Source organism: Nyctibius grandis, chromosome 5 (assembly GCF_013368605.1).
Source record: "Nyctibius grandis isolate bNycGra1 chromosome 5, bNycGra1.pri, whole genome shotgun sequence".
Lineage (NCBI taxonomy): Eukaryota > Metazoa > Chordata > Aves > Nyctibiiformes > Nyctibiidae > Nyctibius > Nyctibius grandis.
In genome coordinates, this window is record NC_090662.1 from 63,046,719 (window position 1) to 63,068,761 (window position 22,043).

Genomic DNA, 22,043 nt, shown 5'->3' on the forward strand with positions numbered 1-22,043 from the left:
AGGTCATTCCTATCAGCTTTGTTAGTGTCCTTGTTCCTTTTTCCATCCACCCTATTTGGGTAATGAAAGATAGTGCTAACCTTATTCTAGTGTTTTATTTGCAAAACACCTATTCAGGCTGTAATCTCCCTTTCTGTAATTCTCTACAGAGCAAAGTCAGATGCTATCTCAGGAAATGTGATGTTAGCTCAAGCGTTTAGGATTGTACATAGCTCTTGTATGAGATTTTACTTCTTTCTCCCTCTGTGACCACAATCCCACGTCACAGCTCTGTTACTGTGTCCTAAAAATATGAGACTTTTAATCAAATAAGGTAATTCATGTGTGTATTTTCATAAGACCTAGATTGTGAAAGTCAGATCCATAACTCATAAAAAGGATCATCTACTTCCGTGTCTGTATAGCAAAAATGTCAGAACAAATTCTTTTGTATTAGTTCTGTAAATTCTTCATGCACATAAACATGAGACACCTGCTTGTGTTCCTCTTCATATGCATAATGTGACCAGTGTTAACTTAAATCAACCCACCTAAAATTGAAAGGAAAGAACAAGGTTATTATAGTAATATCATTTTTTATATATTGTAAGAATGTGTGTTGTCAGTGGAAAGGATATGCACAGGCAGGTAAAATCTAGGTCTGCATTGGCTTCATATGTAACACTTGAGTAGGGATGGACAAGAAAAGGTCAGACCTTCATGATCCTTAGGGTAGAGGCTGTCTAGCCTGTAGCTCTGCCTGTCCCCCAGCATAGAAAGAACATGTTTCTTTTGCTTTTTGAATAACATAGTGCAGAGCTGTTTTGCAAGTGTTTTCTGTCCTAGAAGAATTTTTCTTTTCTTTTTTTTTCTTTTATTTTGTTTCTTTCTTGGACTGCAAGCATAGTTTCCTGTCTGGGATGGACTTTGGCCAGCTCGTTAAAGCTGGAATTTATCCCTCAATACATCTGTAAACTGCTGTGAAAATTGTAATTTCTTTTGGAAATGATGTTTCATTTATTTCCCAGAGCTGTAATTCAGCACTAAGTATTGGGTACATGCCATATCATAGGACTCCAAAATAGACTTTTGAAAAAAGCCTTAGCCCTTCCTATGAAGTTGCATGAAGTTTAACAAGGGAAAGTGCCAGATTTTGCACCTGGGACATGGCAACCCTAGATGTACATACAGACTGGGGAACAAGAGGCTGGAGAGCAGCCCTGCGGAAAGGGATCTGGGGGTTCTGGTCGTCGGCAAGTTGAACATGAGCCAGCAGTGTGCCCTGGCAGCCAAGAGGGCCAACTGTGTCCTGGGGTGCATCAAGCATAGTATTGCTAGCTGGTCAAGGGAGGTGATTGTCCCACTCTACTCTGCACTGGTGTGGCCCCACCTTGAGTACTCTGTGCAGTTTTGGGTGCCACAATATAAAAGATACTAGAGAATGTCCAGAAGAGAGCCACAAAGATGGTGAAGGGTTTAGAGGGGAAGCCGTACGAGGAGCGGCTGAAGTCACTAGGTCTGTTCAGCTTGGAGAAGACTGAGGGGAGACCTCATTGTGGTCTACAACTTCCCCACAAGGGGAAGTGGAGGAGTAGACGCTGACCTCTTCACCCTGGCGACCAGTGACAGAACTCAAGGAAATGGCAGGAAGATATGCTAGGGGAGGTATAGGTTGGATATTAGGAAAAGGTTCTTCACCCAGAGGGTGGTGGAGCACTGGAACAGGCTCCCCGGGGAAGCAGTCATGGCGCCAAGCCTGACAGCATTCAAGAAGCATTTGGACAATGCCCTCAGACACATGGTGTGAATTCTGGGGTTGTCCTATGCTGGGACAGGAGTTGGACTCGATGATCCTTGTGGGTCCCTTCCAACTCAGGACATTCTATGATTCTATGTTTTAATATGTTTGAGAGGAAAAAAAATGTAGTCTCTTCAAGTGTGACCCTGAGAACTTCCTAAAAAAATTCATCCCCAAATGGTCATCTCTCCAAAAAGTTAGTTAGATGCAAAAAAGCAAAGGAGAATTAAGACAACGTGTCTTCTCATTTATTATTTTTTCACTCTGGTGTTCAGCTGTGCTGCTAAAGAATGTGTCTGTAAGTAAGAGAGACAGCCTGAGCCTGCACGTTCTCTTGGGCATTGAACTGGGAGAGGGATCATGACATGAAGGGTTCTGTTGTAATAATGCTTTTAAAGAGGAGTAACTTCCAGTTAAGATGGTGGACTTGGTTGTCGGAATCCATTTTTCAGCTCACAATTCAGACTTAGTCTGATTACGGACAAGGCACGTCAGTCTGCCTTGATACTCTCTGTAGTATGGAAGATCAGAATATTTTCTTTCTCTGGGTAGTTTTAGATCACAAGGTCTATAGGGGCAAGAACTTGCTGTGTTTGTGCACCACTTATCAGACACGATCTTCCCATGGTAAGGCCTGTAGGCATAATTGTGCAAGAAGAAGTTTCTGCGCTGTGAGGAGGAAAAATGTAGAAATCTTGCCATTTTGACTGCCAGTAAGTTTGTTTGCACACTGTTGCTGTTATTTGCACTATGTGGGTAAGCCAGCCACTCACTTCTAGGATTCAGTGGGACTTTTTTCCACTGCCTGGCTACTTAATGTTTTTCTGCAACTGGCAAATGTGTGTCATTACTTTTTATTGCCTACCGTTGTCAGAGAGAATAATTCATCCTTACTCTCCTTTCGCCTTTCCTTGAGGCATCTTTTCTTGTAGTCATCTTGCTAAACAATGTGACATCTGCTGTCTGACTGTGGCATTGCAACGCATCAGTGTGCGTTGCTGAAAAATGCAAGCACTTTATGGAATTATATAGCTGACTTTCAAATGGAGCACCCTTTTAGTTGAAACTCATTTATTTTCTTGGAAGCATTTGGAACTACAGCATCAGGATGTGTAATTTCAGTCTGTCTTTGTTAAAAAATTTCTCTGAAGCACTGAAAGTTAGAATACATCTAATTCCTTTCATTGCCACCTTTGAGGAAATAACTGCTTAGAATTGTAGATTTGAGGAAAAAAAAAAGTGTTGACATTAAGTAAGTAATTTATCTTTACCTCCTTTGCCTACTGTAAGTGCAAAAGCAGGAAAATGCCCCAAATAAGCTACCTTTATCCAGTACCTAATTAGCTGAGCTCTTATGCTTCGACATAAGACAGGTTATGAGTGGGATGATAAAAAAGGAATTCTTTTATAGCCTAATTTTTAGATGAAGAAAAAACTTGTATTTGATCACAGCCATTGATTTTCCTGACAGTGCCATAGCCTGTGAATTGTTCCTCATTAATACAGCTATATGAAACTGGGTTTTTTCAGTTCAGATCACATTTTGCGTGGCTTCGGCTTTTTCTGCGCCTTGATGTGGTACAGCTTTGTCCATGTTAGCAAATACTGAGGCCCAGCAGGAGTAGATTTGTAGAGTGAAATAGTTCGTGCCGAGGACCTGATACACAGGCTGCATTCATTCAAGGTTCTTACAGTAGGCTAGTTACAGTCTCGTCCCAGCAGCTGAGCATCCGTAGCATCCTTTAACATACACTCTGGAATGCATCTTCTGGTTTTGTTTCATCCTGAGGGTATCCAGTTTGTGCCCTCTCAGACTCCTCAATCATGTAGCTCAGCCTAGAGTAAGCAGGAATTCTTGGGGAGATTGTATCAAAAGCGATGAAGGTATTCCTCCTCTGAATTAAAATGCTGATGTAAACTCACTCATTGACTTCTTTCTCAGTTGGAGCTGAAACAGCCTGTTTCACCAAAAGGAAAGGAGATTGAATTTCTGGGACATATGTCATGGTAGCTGTAGGGTTTCAATTGATTATGTTACTGCTATTAGCATGCTGATTGAACTTTTTCCCCATAAACTTTTGAATTTTTATACCTCCAAGTCTTTCATAGTACTCACACAGTGAAACAATTTTAGATTGCTCTTATCCAAGATCTCTTAACCTCACAGATGGCACTAAAAACTAAACAGAAAATCCATTATGTCATTATTAAAAAAACAAATCAAAAAAAATACACAAAATGTATAGGTTTGATTCATTAATCTTTGTTAGTGGCATTTAGACAATATTATTGAGCTACTGTGGTAAAATATTAATGAGGACTGAGGTATTGCTTAGATGAGATATTTTCACTGCAGTTAGGATTTTTGGATGCTTCTCCTAACTTCACCATTGACTTTTTTGGTAACCAATAAACTCAATTTTCCTTAAATTCTTAAATTTTTTACTTTAAAGACCCAAGGACTCCCAAAGACATGTAAATACTATGACATTTAATTTAAAGACACTGGTATCTTAATATCAGGGTACATTACAGGAATGTTAGAAATGCAAAAAAAAAAGGTTGAGCTTTCAAATGAAGGCTGACAATAGCTAAAAACCCTGTTTATACTGCTAAAGTATTTTAATATCACAAGTAGTGAAATTACATTCTCCCAAAGAACTATTCCAGTGTTTCACAACTTTTCAAGCCTGATAAAATCCTGCTATCGTTTCTGTGCAAAAGCCAGTTTTCCTCCTGAACTCTTTTGTGTAATTATTTGCCAGCATCACTTTAAGTATTAGACGAATGACACATACAGTATTTGATCATATTATTGAATATAACTTTGAAGATGACAAAAAATACCTTAAGATGTATTGCACATTCAACATTACTTCTTCTGAAGTGTTTTTAGACACTAAAAAGACATGATTCAACCTGTAAAGTTCCACTTTACTTTATACTACTGGTTTATAATATTAATCTGAAAAGGTCTTAACATGGATTCTTATTTCCATGTGAATACTTGGTAAGATCTTCTCAACAGTTAAAATATTAAAGGACCTCTACCTTGATCAGATACAAACTACTCCAGGCATCTGTTTATTAAAGTTTATTAACAGTTTATCACCACAATGTGTGTTTGGAAGACAGTGCAACATAGCAGACCCAGCTGATGTGTATCTGCCTGAATTTCTGGACTCAGAAATTTCAAGAGCTGCATGATAACAGCCTGAATTTGTGATCAATATCCAGTAGTGGTTTGAACTCTTTTCCAACAGATATGTGCATTTTCAGTAATGCCTGCAACAGTAGTGCTAACCCCTACAATTTTCTCAGGAGCCATGAGGAGGTGGCACTTTATGTCAAGTTCAGTTCTCGAAGTTCTAATATAACTTCAGCTTTCATTTAAAAAAGGAAAAGTTCCTGTTTTCATAGCTGCAAGTATAATTTGAGACCTGAAGGTGCTATTTAGAAAACGAGAAGAGCATCCCCTTCTTCCCCTCCCTATGTGGTAGGGCCTCTTTTTTTTCAATTCTGCAACCCTGAGGTTGTCAGGCCCTGATAATACTGGTTGTTAAAATGGCCACTTAGGCAGAAATAAGACATATTACTATAGTTTAAGGGGCATTTTACAGGAACACCATTCTCTCTAGCATATTTTTCACTCAACTATACGTTTTTATAGTCTTCAGCCCTACTGTCCAATTATCTAAAGCTTCAATTTCTTATTTAAAATGGTACTTATTGTCACTTTCAATATATTTCACTTTCTCTCTCTTTCAAAATCAGTTTGTAAAAGTCTTTACTTGTAGAGATGAAATATAATTTTAAGGTCAGCTGTAACAATCAATATTAACAGGTTTCTTTAATCTATTCAAATCTGTTTAAAAAGTAAAATATTCTTCTAACTACTGTATGTGAGCTAGAAACTAATATATTTCACAAGTTTTCAAATGTGAAGCATTAGTCCATTTTCTTACACAATGCTAAAAGAGTACATAAACTTTACAAAATGCAAACAATTAACATCCATATTTAGCATTCCTTCAGGAACAAATGTATTCTCTTTTAAAAATTATCTCATTTTAGAGAAATTGAATCAAATTAAGCTGATTTTGCTTGGTGGCACTGAAATACAAAGTTGATGGTATGCACTTTAGAGCTAGTGCATATTACTGAAAGAAGCCCCTTCACATTTTTTTCTGCTTTCACAGGGTATGTTTTAGGTTGGGTAAGAGATAAGAAATGCAGTTATGGCCAAAGAATCAGTCCCATAGGTGATAATTTACCCTGTAATTACAAAATTGTGTCTAAATGTCAGCAAATGTAAGATCATGCTAATCTTAAGACTACGAGACATTTTTAGCATATTGTAGAAGAGGTATAAATAGCCTTACATCACTGAGTAGGTCTGTCCCTCATCTCCAGCTTTGTCATCCTTAACGCTCAAAACATGCATTTGAGCTGTCTTCACCTCATGTACAAGAGCAACTTCTAATAACTGGAATACATTTTAGGTTTCTTTTAATAGCATGGTATTAAAAAAACAGTCACTACAAAGTATGCCTTGACGTTTCCATAAAACAAGGCAGACAGAATAGCTGTTATAATTTTGAAACATTTTGGACAAATAAGAAAAAGAAATTGAAAACTTAACTTCAGAACTTTCAAGACCAAATTATAAGTTACCTGTAAAATGTATGCGATATATATTTTTTCCAGCAATTAGTTGTGAAAAAAATACTCTAATTTTCTATTAGGTTGTATATCCCAAAGTTAACGTTAGTACTGTGAACTGCAAATGATGACATATTATCAAGTTCAAACCATTTGATTTGAGCATGTTCTCTAAATTTTCAAATATTCTTACTGCGGTTTCATTGTTATGTTGGAAATAAAGGATTTGCCTTCTCTTTCAGCTGTGCAATAATATGTAACCACTATAAGTATTTTATATATCTATAGTTTTAATCTTCAGGAGCCGAAAAAAAAGGACACCCAAGCCCTTTTCAGCCTTTTTTTAATCTTTTGATCAATTGAAAAAGTTAACATTATCTTGGCAGTGAACAAAACTTGTCCTACAACGTGTATCCTCATAGCTATGGGTGAATCTTGGAAAAACAATATTATGTAATCTGTTGTCAAAATCAACCAATCTCTGTGAATCACTATAGCTAATAATAATGTGGTAGATTTTTGATAATATTATGGACTATTTTTGTTGCCCTTCAAATAACTGCATTGTTATGTCCTATATTTTTGCATCTCCTAGCAACAAAAAAAGTTTTAAAAAGTTTTATTTTTAGTAGTGTGCTAGAATTGGCTTCACATTCATTATATTTTCATGCTATCTTACTGACAGTTCCCTATGAGCAACTGAGAAAATTCTTCTGCATAAAATGCAGTGATCTATAGTGATTATTGATATCTGTTGCAATACATATTGAAGTGTATCTTATCTTGTTGATGAAACACTGGCCTTGGGGTCAGTATCATGATCCCAGTCTCTGTACTGGTGTAACTGAATTGACCCCCTGTAGTTTACGATCATTATGTCTGCTGTGTACCTGCATTTTATGTAGCCTGTAAATTCTAAATACTGTGCCCCGTGTGATGGCAGTGCCTGAAGGCAGCAAACCTGCTGAGGCAGTACTGGCGGATTGTTATAGTGCTCACGGTGCAATCTCATCTATGCTGTCTGGAGGGAATGGTCACTGTAGTGAATCTGCTTGAAAACGTCCCCTGATTCTGTGTCAGAAAGACCTAGCTGGCTCACTCAGAAAGAAAGCGCAGGAGCCAAGAGATGTGTATAGAACCATAGTAGATCACAGATCTGGAACAAGTAAGGGAGCAAAGTTATTAAACAGTATTGGTACACATGGGGATGTTTTAACTGCAGCTCCATGGGTTAGACTAGCTTTTCTTTAAAATATATTTCAAATGTATTATTTTGGCTTTAGTATCAGTTGAAGTTATATATGTGTGTTTGTATACATGTGTTTGTATAAAGGTCTATTTAAGGATCTTTTGGTTTTAAACGGTTATTAACATCTAATAATCAGAACTGTTGCAGAAATAAGTCTTCAGTATAGAAAGCTCAGGTGTCTTTCAGAATTCCCTTTAAAGATGTGAGTATTCATAATATGACTTTCAGTCATTTCTATTTGATTGTCTTACTCTGGTGAAGTACTTCCATCTAGTCGGCAACAGTCTCTGACTAGAGAGTGAGGAACTCCCTCACCTTAATTCTTCTCTGAGACTCTTACCCAGCCTTTGTCCTACTCTCAGAAGACCCACTGTTAAAGCTCCTAGAGGTTAGCTTTATTTCTGCTCTGGATTTATGTTCATGATTGCCATACGACACAGAATGAGTCAAATTGTTTTAAAAGATACTAGACTGTAGAAGCAGAGTTAGGAGAAAGAGTAAGAGGTGTTCTTCCTCTCTTTCCCTCCCCTCATCTCAAACACCAGCTAGTGCAAAGCATGCACTTGTGTTATATGACATGTCCATAACTGTCCTCTTTTCCTTTTGTTAGGAATGATCTGGCAACCTCTTCTCTGCCCCGAAAATGATGAATTATAATAAAATTTAAAATGGAAGTGTTAATTATGTGCATTTGAGTACGATCATTCTTTTCAGTATATTCATTTACTTTACAAGCGACTTGCTAAGTATTTTATATTTATTATTTCTGCACCTTCATCTAATTGCAGAATTATAGGAACTTCAGAAAACAATGGTGATGACAATGAGAACAGTAAGAGATTAGAAAGACTGAAGTTCTCACACAGAGGAACAATTAAATGTTCGGTGAAAATCACTACAATTTGAGGAAATGTGGGGAGAGAACATAGAAACCCTTAGCCCACTGCCCTTTTTCTCTAGGCAGACCACCCTCCCTCAGATGATGATAGTTTTTAAATGAAGGGTAAAGAGCTATCCAAACTACAGATTGGTTTGAAAGAACAGTATTCAACCTGCTTTGTGCTGAGGATTGGACTAGATGACCTCCAGAGGTCCCTTCCAACCTAAACTCTTTTATGATTCTATTGAAATGCTAACTCCACACATGGAAAATTTGGATTCTTTAGTAAGTGCTTTTGTCAGTGTCCCCTCTTGAGGCCAGTTTCTATAGCTTTGTTCGGCTTTGATAACACCTTTTATACTCATTTTGTAATTACATTAAACTCACATGCTGTTCTTGTCTAATACCCACATTAATCTGTGTAGTGCCAAATAAGAAGCCATGAGAAATCTGTATTTATAAATTCCAGTTTATCAAGCCCTTTTCCAATGTTCCAATGTTAAAAAATAGTGCTATGTGAAATAACCTAAATCCACAGATACCTTCTCTACTTAAAAAAGTGCCTGACACCAAATTGTTCTGCAAGAGCTTTGCTTCTGTGTCAGGTAAAAAGGAGTGTGGGAGGGAAGCACCTTTCCCATCAACTTGTATAGAACCCACTCAGCGCTGGAAAAGCCTACGGAAATGGATAGTCCTTGTAGCCTGCCTGGATGGGATAGTATTTACGAACAAATAAATACTGGACCTTGACACACAAGGATTTCGGCAGGAAACTTGCTAAAAAAAATAACTCACAACTGGTGGTGCTATTTGATGTTCTGTAGTAGCATCAAAGAACTATTGAGAATGTATAATGTGCTTAGTAAGATAGCACTGTAATCATAGCAAAGGATTTGTCTTCTCCTTTCGATCGTGGCCATATATATATTACTTTTTTTCCTATACGCCAAATTCCTCGATTATTCAAATATGGAATTCCCAGCAATTCTTGGATTTTTCATTACATCATTTGTTTTATTTTTATATAAATTTGATAGAAATATTTGAGGGTTTAGTAATATTTAAGCAATATGTAGTGATGAGGTGAGAACTTTTGTGCTTATATAAAAAATTCAACTTCTTGTCCATTGATTATGAGAGACTTAGTCCATATTTGTTGTGAATTGATGCAGGTTAAATTGACCTTAGTGAAGGTACATTGATTTATACTAGCTAAAAGTTTAACCTGGGATTATCTGTGCATTTTGGTATAATTGTTTATGCGCATTGTTATTCATGCATAGTGGAGTAGATGTTAGTTGGAATTTTTGAGGATTTGAATGGCCACTATATATTTTATGACTGGGTACAAAATTGTGGAATCACGGAATCATGGAATTGAGTTTGGAAGGGACCTCTGGAGATCGTCTAGTCAACCCCCTGCCCAAAGCAAGGTCAACTAAAGAAGGTTGCTCAGGGCCATGTCTAGCTGTGTTTTGAATGTCTCCAAGGATGAAGGCTGCACAACCTCTCTATCTGTGTCCTTGCACTGCGGAGCCCAGACCTGGACACAGCACTCTAGATGTTTCTCACCAGTGGTGAGTAGAGGGGAAGTATCCCAGGGAGAGCTCCATGCATTTCTGCTACTCTCACATACAGGGCAATTCCTCCTCCTTGCCTTCTTGGCTAGTCCTTCCTAAAAAGCCTGTATCCATCCATTACCTGATTGCTCAGACAGGTATCTCCTGTCCATGTCACACAACATCCTTTGCTTCCTGACTCAATCCACTACTTCCTCATTTTTTAGTGGGTTTTCATCTCCCTCCTTGTTACTCACAATTTAATTCCTCACCAGTTTGGCCCCAGCCTACTGGAAAAGACACATTTGCCCCATGTGGTCAGGTGGGTCCTCCATTCTCAGAAAGGGTCCCATGGTTGTAAAACCAAAATGTCTCTCTTGTCAATACCAGCTGTGCAACCAATGTTTGATCCACAGGAGCCATCCACTCTTCCTCACCTTCTTCCTTCTCACTCTCAGACTGAGGAGAGTGCCGCCTGGGCACATTCTCTCTCTTTTTATTCTTTTAACTTAATATGAGTATTTCACAGAGAGCAATTTGCAAGTACAATGCCAACTTCTGTTTCCATCTGACAAGTAAGTAGCTGCTGTAAGTGTGTTACAAATCCCATGTAAAACTAGCTTGTGGTTTGAGATCTATGCAGTAAAATAAAGAGTTCCTTTTTTTTAAAAAAAAATAATAGGACTTTGCTTCATAGAGGGACATGGATTCTTTTGTCAGGGAGGAATACTTCAGGCAGTAATTGTTTTCTCCTGGGCAAAACTTTCTTATGAATTTTTAATCCATTTCCTCGTTAGAGCAGCTTTGTACACAGAGGATTCTAATAAAGGTAAACACTGCTTTTGAATAAGCATCCAAGAACTTTAGCTGAGGAGCAAAGTATTAGCATCAACATTTTTGAGGAGTGTGACGTATGTTGCATGTAGAACCCTACTTCTGATTTAAAGACCATTTTGTTTTCTATGTGGTTGCATGCACACAATACCTAAGAATGGGAATTAATGAATGGACAAACCCATGACTCTTCAGTATTTGATTATGAAGGAGAAAGATGCCCTGGTGTAGAGGCAGGGAGAGCAATGATGCAGCAACATACTGCTGTTTTCTTCCAGCCAAGAACAGGTAGCATGTTACTTTTTCTTTTTCCTCCTGCCATTATTTCAGGTGGAGAGACCTGGATGTGCAAAGATGTGAAGCTTTGTCCTTCTTTTAAGCCTGAAATTCAAATATGTAATAGTGCTGTGGTCTGAGTGTAAACCATGATTCTGGAGGAGAATTGCTTTGCTATTGAAAGATTTTCTATCAATCGGAGTTATTACTGCTGGTTAGCCATGATCTCTAGTATGTTTATAATTCAATGTCATTGGGGTCTCAAATTCTAAGGTATTTTTGGTATGTGTATATAGTGCATTGTTAGACTTCTGCCATACACAGACTGAGTCAGGCTCTGTTTCACTTTCTTTGAACTGTGCTGAGTCTTGTGATAAATTGGGGAGTCAGGAAATACTGGTGCTATATGCCCATACAGGTGAGGGGGTAGAGTAAAGCAGAGTTCGGAGAACTCATTGAAAAACAAGGTCAGTAGCTGCTTTGAAAATAAATATCATTCTTGGATTGCAAACGAAATGTAAATAACAGCAAGATCATCTTTCTGTCATGACTGTGTTTTGTTGCTGCTATCTCTTCTCGACTGATAGATTATTTTTCCCCCCCTGATATTAACAGTGACATTTTAATGGAAGATTAGGAAAAGATTTTTATCCTGTTGATCTTAAATTGTCTCATTCCTTGCTAATATTTTTTAAAGTTGCAGGCTTTCATTGTTTTGAGCAGTCTAGGCTTGAAAGGAAAAAGGAATGCCATTAAAAATGCATATATAAAAATACGTATATGTACATACTTATAAAGGAATATATAGAAATGAAAAAGGAAAAATGTGAAAGCGTATTATTTATTTAGTGTCTACTGTCAGGATAGATCCCTATTCGTGTGGTGGTGTTGCTTACATCTGGAACCTTCTAGAAGACTTTGATTAACAGGACACTAATATAATTTTCCTTGAGCCACAGCACATACTGACTGAGTGAAGATACAAAAGACAGTGTCAATCCTGTGTGCCCTCAGAGCAGTTAGCACAGTTCCAAGGCAGAACTCATTTGTGCTGTCAACTTATTGGCTATTTTCTCTCTTATAGATAGGACTATTTTCTTGTAACTAGTTGAGAAAGACTAAATTTGGTAGCATTTGGAAACTCTGCTGTAATCTGTTCCTTTAAAGTGGCTTCATAGAACTTCTGAGGTGGATGCTGAGTCTGAGTTGACTTTAAATCCTTTAAAGTCACAGTTCCATAGGATTAAGAAGTCTGATTCAGAGGGGAAGATCTCCAACGCCAAGAAAATTCAGCGTCTGGGAGCAAAAGGAGCCTTAGATTTGTCTCTGTAGCATGTTATTCCATGTGGGAGAAGAGGTTGATGAGAGAAGAGATGGCGTTTTCCTTCAAAATGCTATTTCTATTCTAAGAACTTGAGAAGTGGAGTATATTAACAAAAGGATGTTTATTTAAATAAAGATTTACCATTTAATCCTTTCATCTTTTATTTCAGAATGTTAAGCTTATTCCACACCCTGCCTTTATGGTACCAAACTTTTTTCTAATATAACAAAAAATCTGTCACATGACAACCAACTTCCATAATTAGAAGACTGCAAAGCTGCAAGATAAAAAGCTGATGATCAGGGAGTAAACTCATTATAACCCCACATTAGCAAGATTTTAAAGAAAACCAGAAAAATACTGGCTAAGATACTGCTTTTTTCTTTAGGTTATTTATATTTTGAGTCTGGCAAAAATGTGAAAATCTCTTGTAAGGGACGGATGCCTACATTGACACAGAGCCAAGGGAAAAGCTTTACAGTAGAAATTGTTCATTGACCTCTGTGACTGCAAGTGTGGAAAAGCAGAAGGAGTTAGATAACATTAATTCAAGAAACACAGCAAAGCAAGGCACGGGACTGATGTACAAACAGCTTTAACTGTATACATTCATTTCAGTGGCTCTGAAACAAATAGAAGGATTACTGGGATAAGATTAACTGTTACAAATGCAAGGAAATGTATGAAGCCAGTTGGAAAAAGCTTTTTATAGTAGAACAGTTAATAATCTAGTTAATTGTGTTAATTTTTGTGTTTCAGAATTACTTCTGTGTTCCACTGAACTCCTGCTGAATGTCTGACCATAGTTGAGCTGTCATGCCGTGATATAAAAAATAAGTGAATAGGAACTGAATACCAATGTGATTAGTTGTTGTGTTACATGCTTTAATATATGTGCTGCTCACAGTGGTTGAGAGCTGCTTTACACTTAGCTGAGGAGATAATCCTTGATTTAAAACAGATCAACCACTCTGACAAGGTAATGTAGTTAATGGAAGCATTTGACCATATGTGAAGGTAACGAAAGTCATTCCGTTCACTGTTGCCGTATGGTAAGAAGGTCGTGAGTAAATCTTTGTAATGAGAAACTCCATTTATTTTAATTCCCACTGTGACCCCTCACACAGACGTTATCCAAGCTAGTAGCCTTTTATAGCACCATTAGCAGTAATCAAGGATGAGCTGGCCTGAGGTTGCTGTATTAATGTCTGTTGATCTGTACATGTGCAGTAGGTTTTATAAATCTTGAACTGGGTGTATTGTAGAAGTGTAGAGCATCTGACTTACTGACAGCAAGACATATGCGCATGATGTACATACAGCTAACTTCTGTGGATATTCCTTATTTAATCAGATTTCTAAAATATAATTATATGATGCTCTTGGAGCACGTTCAACGCATTAAAAATTGAAGACGGAGGTAGAAGAATATTCTGAAATGCATGCACCTTCTCTGTATCTGTGGCACGGGCAGAAAATCCGACTGTGTCTGGAGGAGTGAAGCTGAGACCGTGTTTCCAACTACAAACCCTTACCAGAAACTCTCCCAACCATTCCCTTTCACTCCGGGGCTGATTTTGCTTTCCCTTGCTTTGAAATAAATTCCAATAAAGGTGGCTAAAGCTGCGGGATTGTATCAGTGTGGCTCAGTTAGATGTATCTAAAAATACTAACATTGGGCAAACAGATTAAGAGGAGCCACTGGCTATTTTTTGATTCGGAGATTGCAAGCAGATCCTGTGCTTAAATTGGCCAGTTACTTCCTCATCCTTTCTTTTTTCTTTCAACGTATTTCATGCTATGTATTTCTGAGTACAGGTGTTTAGTTAGTGCAGCTGTTAGGACTGAAAGCTATCAGGAGGAACACTGCATGGCTTTGTGTAGATGAAGGAAACCATCTTATAGTGTTTATTATTACTAAAAGATGAATATAGCTAGCAATGTCACATCCGAAGTAGCTTCATTTTTAACCTGTACCATGAAACTGCTTTCTAAGACCTTTTAGGCAGGTGACAGTCTGAATTCAGTAGGGACTATGGTTTGAGGAGCAGAGGATGCTGTAGGAGAAGTCTGGAAGGCAAGTGGGCAAGCTCATGTGGCAGAAATGTGCACAGTGCTACCCTGTTCTGTGCTCAGCTCTTTCTCCAGCCAGTGTTGTCAGTCACTTTCCTTTCCTGACGATATCGATCTGGCGCCTGTTGAGCTGAAAGGAAGACCAAGTCAAAGTACTGCAATATGTTCTTTCAAGTTATTTGACGATGGTATGTTAGGTAAAAATCTTTATGAGTAAAACCAATAATTAATACATGACTGAGTCCAAAGCTTTTACTTTAAGCTAAGCATCTTCATTACCTTTTATGGACCTCTTATACAATTGTTTGTGTAGGGTTTGTACATGATGGATTGTCTAGTTTGGAAAAAATACTCAGCAAGTGTGGTGATTTTGTACACTGAAAATGAATATTTAGGACTCAAGGGAAGCTATTCACAACTCTGGGGAGGTGGGAAGATGGGAGATAGTAGAAATTTCCTTTAAAATAGTTTATGGCTCTTTTTTCTTTTAAAGCACCATTAAAAGAAATATCTCAACATTTCCTAGAGTGATCCATCACAAGCTGACTTGTCTGTCTAGGATTTTCCCAAATGTCTTCCTAGTTAGATAAAAGATGTGCATGAATGTGCAGAATGACTTGGCTGTTTCGTCGGAATGATGACAATTTGTAGAAAACTGAATTTGCCACATTCGTATCTTTCCTTTGTAGCTGAATTGGGAGTTCAGTGTTGCTCCTTGTACTTTCTTAATTTGTTAGGGTACTTTACATTCATGGGGCAGAAAAGCTGAATTTCATCCTCCATGTCGACCTGTTCAGAAACTTAACTTGCATGGATATTTAAAAGAGTATATAGGAAAAATTGAATTATTTCTTAAATATGTAGCCCCAGGATGAATTAATCCACTACCAGCACTATAACCGCAAGCTTCAGAGTCTGGGTGTTGTTATCGCAAAAACTTGTATCAGTGTACTTGTAACAGCATGATTCTGGAAACATGTAGTGTTGGCTCTTTGCCGCCTGTGGGTTTTATGGTACTGATAGGGGCAGTATGTATCCAGTGCATGTTGCATTACGAGATGTGGCTATTTGAGAATGACCCTGCTTGTGAGTTTATTTTTTCAAAGATTTATTTTTCCATGCACAGATTGATGTCAGTGGTGCATACCATGACGTTAAAGGAAAAAAAAAATTCCTACTTAAAGTAAGTGATTCTGTGCACTTTAAAATATACACACATATAGCAAGTGTAAAACACATAAGCCAGGAAAATTATCTGTCTTTTTCAAGTAAGCACGTAAAGGACTCTCTTCAGGGTAGTTGTACAAGCTATGTGATGGAAGGAAAAGAAACGAAATGTAATCGTTATCCAAATACAGTGAATAAAGATAAGAGTTCTCTGCAATTTATCTACCAAACGTGTATGTCCGTCTAACACAGTGACTCTAATACCACAGTAGTTAATATTAAGTCTGTCCACATATTTTGTGCAAAATCACTGTGGTGAGGCATTCATTGCGTTGAAAAGCTTACACAATGGAATGCTTTTTATGCTGGCTCTGGACAAATTATAGTCCATTTTATCAGTTCCAAGGTCAGGAGTACTATCATGGCTCTTAAACTGTAGTGTAGTAAAGTGGGCTCTATTGAATGTTCAAGGAACAGCTGTAAGTTTGCCTGATTACTCAGCCAGGTATCTCCAGCAGCAGAGTTCTTTGCCTGAACCCATTTCTCTTGTCTATAATTCTCACTTTTGCTGTAATTTGATTTCAGAATTGACTTTCACTGCAGTGTATGTGGAGTTGTAGAGCTCAGATATTTTCAAGACACAGTAGCCGTTGTTAATATGTCAGTGTAGAAGTGCTTTAATTGCTGATTTCAGCACTAGTGCTAGTCTAAGCACAAGCCAAAGGGCTCTGTTATTAAACGCTTTGTACTGCCAGAGTCTGTTTCTTTCCCTATCATTCTTGTAGACCAATTTTTTTTTAAAATTAGAAAACATAAGCCCTTTCACACAAAACCTGAACTAGATTTGCATGGACTAATACCTCCCTTTCCTTCTCCAACTTCTCTAGTCTAACACTAGCCTTTCCTCACTTTTTTTTTTTTTAAAAAAAAGCAAAAGATGTGAAACATTATCTTTATGTCCTGCATGCCTGCACTGGTGTGGGAATATTCATTTTCCTGTGAATGAAAATCATCAAATTATTTTGCCATCTTGGCCTCTGTGAAATGCAGAACATCTACTTTAAACAAACTAAGAGCAGATTTTTTTTTTCCCCTCATAAAAACAGTAGTACTCTCCAGAATACCCTTCTTTTCTCATAGCACGCAGTCTAAAGCTCCTGATATCCCGTTTTGTGGCTAAGGAAGCTTCCTTGCCCATTTTTCTCTTTCTCTCCCCCCCTTTTCTATAGCAGTTCATCAGCATTGCTTTTTGATAGCAAAGTGGGTCATTTTAATAACATCCCTCTGCCCCCAAACTTTACCTTTCATTTTTCAGTTCCCTTTTTTTTGAGTGCATGACCACATGCAGCCAGCTCATTGATTCACTTGTGTGACTTTTGCTCTTTGGGAGCAGGTGAAGAAATACGGGTGGCTTTCTCTTATCTTCGCAGGGGCACCACCACACATAGGCATCAAAGAACCCAGAGTTTCTGTAGAGTGAAATGGTGGTGAAAAAACAAATAAAGATGATGTCTCTTTGTAAGATTAGCTCTGTGTGTGTTTAAGTGATATGCTGTGTTTCATTGACTTACTGTCTTAGTCTGACTTCTAAAACTTGCTTTATTATTAGGTATTCATCGATAATGTTGAAATGGGTACTGCTTTGCAATTGTGGTAACCCTATTTTTAACCTTGTTCTTTTAACTCTTTAGGAACACTGGCATAGTCTATATTTCTGTAGAGAGATAAGCTATTAAAACGTTTTTTCCTTTCCTTTTCAGGGATTAATATGTGGGAGGCTGTGGACTATTTGCTTCCGACATAGGAACAGCACTGGGTTGGGAATCTGCACTCCTGAGAGAATGCTGGGAATCTGCAGAGGGCGACGGAAATTCCTGGCTGCCTCTCTGACCGTCCTTTTTGTCCCAGCCATTACGTGGATTTATCTGTTTGCTGGGAGTTTTGAAGGTAGGAGGGGAATAATGGCTGAGGGAGGGTGTGTTGAATGATTTGTATCAGAGCAGACATGTGCAGATCAGGCATCATTGATTTTATTTGAATAAATCTGGTTTGTCTTGCATAGAAAATAGTTCCCAAGATGCAGATTTCAACAAAGGGCCTTCCTTGCCATGTTCTTACTGCTGAGGAGGAGGTAATTGCTGACCCCGGTTATTTGATTTTCCTCTCATCTTTGAACTTTTAAAAAGTACAACAAAAAAAACCCACCATACTAATTTCGTAACAGTGTTTTCTAATTGTTAAAAGTTGATCTATCCTATGCCCTGTAAGATTTTACTTTTAATTAAAATTAATCTCTCATTTCAGATCTGCCCTTAATATTATTTAAAGGTGTTTAAAAAGGCATCTGTATGTGTTCTGGGCACTCTTTACACAACTCTTGTTTTTATGGACCCGTGTGTTAGACCTTATATGTATAGATGACATGGGCCACTGAGTCTGATTTTGGGACATGAAGCAGGAGTGTATCTAAGTATGAGAGCATGAAGGGCCTACAGTACAAGTCAGGGAAATGTGTGTTGGGCATGGTTCTTTGTATAGTGGGCTCTGCTAGGTAATGGTCACTCAGCTGCAGGCTTTCTCTTGTACCTGTGGTCCAGTGTGCTGCTGCTCACTGGACCAGGGAACACACGGTGGTACCTAGTTTGTGGAAAGTCGGACAGTGGTGAGACTCTGCTCTGTGAGGTGTCAATGTAGCACCAAAGAACTCTCTGAAATGTTTTATGGGCTCCTGATTTAGTTATATAAATACCTACATGACCCAAACCTGCAAACACATGAGGCTCTTTTCTTGCCTTTACGTGAAGGTTATTAGTTCTGGCCACTGCCTCTGCTTATTATGCTAGAAGGCTGAACACAGAAAATCAATGAATACCTATATAAAATCTCTTTATATAAAATCAGTTTGAATCCATATCTGAAGCGGGGCGGCGGCTCACCGGGTGTTGGGCGGCGGTCCGGAGTAACGACACGATCTCAATGTGAGTATGGAGGTTCTCCCCCTATCCGCAAAGCACGCAGCGGATATATAGGCGGGGCTGCTAATCATGCGTCCTGATCGCACCTGCGATCAGTCCACAGATTTACATACTCAGAGCTCTGGACTTAACTCTTGCATAGCTCAAAGCCTGAGTTGCTCAGACTGCTCAGTGGCACAAGATCGTGCCCCTTCTCACTTAACCAAGCCTCTACACATATCCCTCTAGGTGGTGGTAGGTTGCTATAGCTGGAATATCTTTCTGTTCTCTTCTTTCTTCAGATGGAGATCCTCAAGTACGTTGACTTGCAGCTATATAACTAGCACTTCTTATAATCAGACTTGGAATAACCTCTACTTTGCCTTTTAAATTGTCTGTCTGATGGACTTTTTTCCTGGCCATAAAAGCAGTTCAGCAGTGATACTTCAGTTAGGTGAGGTTAGAGGAAGCTGGCTTTTTTTTTTTTTTTGAGATGGTAGCATTTTATATTTGGCAATACGTGTGTTATTTTGGCAAAAGTAAAAAAAGCTGCTTGGCCTTGTACTTATCTTAGCACGAGGAAAGGTGTTTCACGCCTTTTAAAACTGTTCAAACACTAGTTTACAGTCTGGTGAACTTTAAAAAGGCATTGTTTAAAATGTCAACCTTCTTTCATGTAACCTTGGCTGAAAAATTTGTGCTTTGTTTCAAAGCAAAATCGTATTCCAAGTTAAATTACAAGTAAGAACATGTGAAGATTTTCAGTGTGTATTACATAGATTTCTGAATTAGTTAACATGCCAGGAACAAATATTTGCTTATGCAAATTTATTTGGTTACATTAAAATTCTACCTTAATGGGCAGTAACTTTTATGAGCTCATTCTAGAATGAAACACTTACGGGACTCATGTTAAATTGGAAATACAAGGGGTGCTGGCTGCATACTTGAAAACTAATGATCTGGCAGGCAGAACAGTACTGATTTTGTTTGATTTTTAAAAGCTGAACAAATGCGGGCCTCACCTTTTTGCTTTAAGAAGAATATTATGCTGCCTCGTCGTAATGACTATTTTAATTGTGTCCACAATTGATAATGGCATGCTGCTTTAAATTCCTGTGTGTGTGGAATCCTTTGTTTTTACAGAGGGCTCAATACAAATCTTGAAATTTGCTGCTACATGGTATTTGAAGTGACTTAAAGCTCTCAGTGTGAACTAATCTTAAATGCAAACCAGGGAGCAAAGCCCATTAGCTATTAAGAAGCCTTGCACTGGAAAAGGACTGGAAATTATATAAAGTTAGTAACTCCTGTTCTTTTTCTGTATCTGTTTTCTTTTAGTTTTAGGATGTGGCATGATTTAATATATGTTGGTTAAAAACTAAGGTCAGTTAAAATATTTAATTAACTAAATAATAGCTAGCATTTTCCTTAACTAGTAGGTATTATGGGCAGAGTGTTAAAGCTATTTTGTCATTTTATCTGACTTCTTCTTTTGTACTCCACTATGGTTCGCACAATTTAGATATGTTTTAAGCTCTCTGTGTATACCTGAGTAAAAAATGTCCCACAACAGCATTGTGCCTTGATTTGAAACCAGCAGGAGTGGAGAGTCCTCTCTGTCTTCTGGCACTAGTTTCTTTGATTAATCACAGGCAGTGATGGAAGTTTTCTTTTCAGTTCATATAGTTTTAGGTTCAAGCAAATAAATAATTCTTGTTATACTTTGCTCCACTAAGTTAAAGAAATTGTCAGTACCTGGTATCTTCAGAGACTCATTTAATTATTCAGGGTGGAAGGGACCTCAGGAGTTCTCTGGTTAAACTCCTGCTCAAATCAGGGTGGACTTCGGGGTCAGGCAAGATTTCTTAGGCCTTTATCCAGTCATGTCTTGAAAACCTCCAAGGATAGAGACTACGTGGCGTCCCTGGGCAACTTGTGCCACTGGTTGACTGTCCTTAGGTAGAAGAGTTTCTCCTTATATCTAGTTTGAACCTCCCTTGCTTCAGTTTATGTCTGATGTCACTCATCCCCTCACCATGTATTGCTGTGAAGAGCCTGGCTCCATCTTCTTGCAACTTGCTTGTAGGTTCTGGGGGGGCTGCTGCTAAGTCCCACAGAGCCTTCTCTTCTCCAGACTGAACAAGCCCAGGGCAAGCACTTCAGCCGCCGTACAACCTGATAACCTTACGCTGAACTTCATCAATGTCATTCTTATATTTGGGACCCCAAACTGGACACAGTGTTCCAGATGTGGTCTAATAAGTACAAAGGAAAGGGGAATAGTCCCTTCCCTCAGTCTGTTTGCTGTGTTCCTGTTGGTACAGCCCAGGATGCCATCGGCCTTCATCACTGTCCAGGCATGCTGCTGGCTCATGTTTGATGTTCTGTCCTGCAGGACTACTGCCTGTGCCATTATGAGAGGGTTAGTCCTTTCCAGGTACAGGGCTTTGCATTGTTCATTCCTCCCGCCTGTCTAGGTCCCCCTGGGTGGCATCCTTGTCTGTGAGTGTATTGACTCCAGCCCCCAGGATTGGTGTCATTTGCAATCTTGATACGGGTGAATTCTGATTTGTCCTTCGAGTCATTGAAATAATATGGAAAAGGACTGGTCGCAGAATAGATGCTGAGGAACTCCACATGGAACTGACTTCCAGACAGAACATGAACGAGTAACCATCATGCTTTGAGCCCAACGTTCCAGCTAGTTTTTCACCCATTTAGTAGTCCACTCATATAGACGGTAAAACCCCAACTTGAATGCAAGAATGCTGTGGGAGACCATATTGAAAGCTGTGCTAAATTCAAGGGAGATCACATCTACTGGTCACCTCTTATTCACAGATCTAGTAATTTCATCACAGAAGACAGTCAGGTTGGTCAAGCATGATTTACCCTTGGTGAATCCATGCTAGTTATTGCACTGTCAGGCTTGAGTATGTTTCCCTTTGAAGGTACTTACCTATAGTAGTCAAATCACCTTTCAGACTTTTTTTCACTAAGCTAAAAAGGTTGAGCTAGCTGAGCTGTCTTAGCAAAAAATATTGTGCTCTTTTTTTTTTTTGTATCCTTTTGTAGTTTTTTGTTTGTTTGTATCTTTCAGGGTTTCAGAATCAAATATCTCTCTTCAGTATTGGTATCTGCAGTACTGTGTCCTAAAATTACATGTTCTTGATGTAATTAGGAATTACATTACTCATCCTTGTGTTTATATCTAAGAACTTAAGTTATTCATTTGCCAGAGCATGGCAGCGGGATCACGTTTAGAAACCCTTTATCAACTCTTTG

The 22,043-nt window shown here is 38.4% G+C and overlaps 1 protein-coding gene across 4 annotated transcripts in view; it reads left to right on the forward strand.

The window, feature by feature from the left end:
• The window catches only part of LARGE1 (LARGE xylosyl- and glucuronyltransferase 1), a 300,056-nt gene that overhangs the window by 68,497 nt on the left and 209,516 nt on the right, over positions 1-22,043 (forward strand). For all 4 annotated transcript variants that reach the window (XR_011048183.1, XM_068400631.1, XM_068400632.1 and 1 more), the window contains one exon: positions 17,562-17,748. Coding sequence is in view for 3 of the 4 variants with exons in the window: in XM_068400631.1 (XP_068256732.1) it covers positions 17,562-17,748 (187 nt within the window). In the remaining variant the exon portion in view is untranslated. The remainder of the gene's footprint in view (positions 1-17,561; positions 17,749-22,043) is intronic.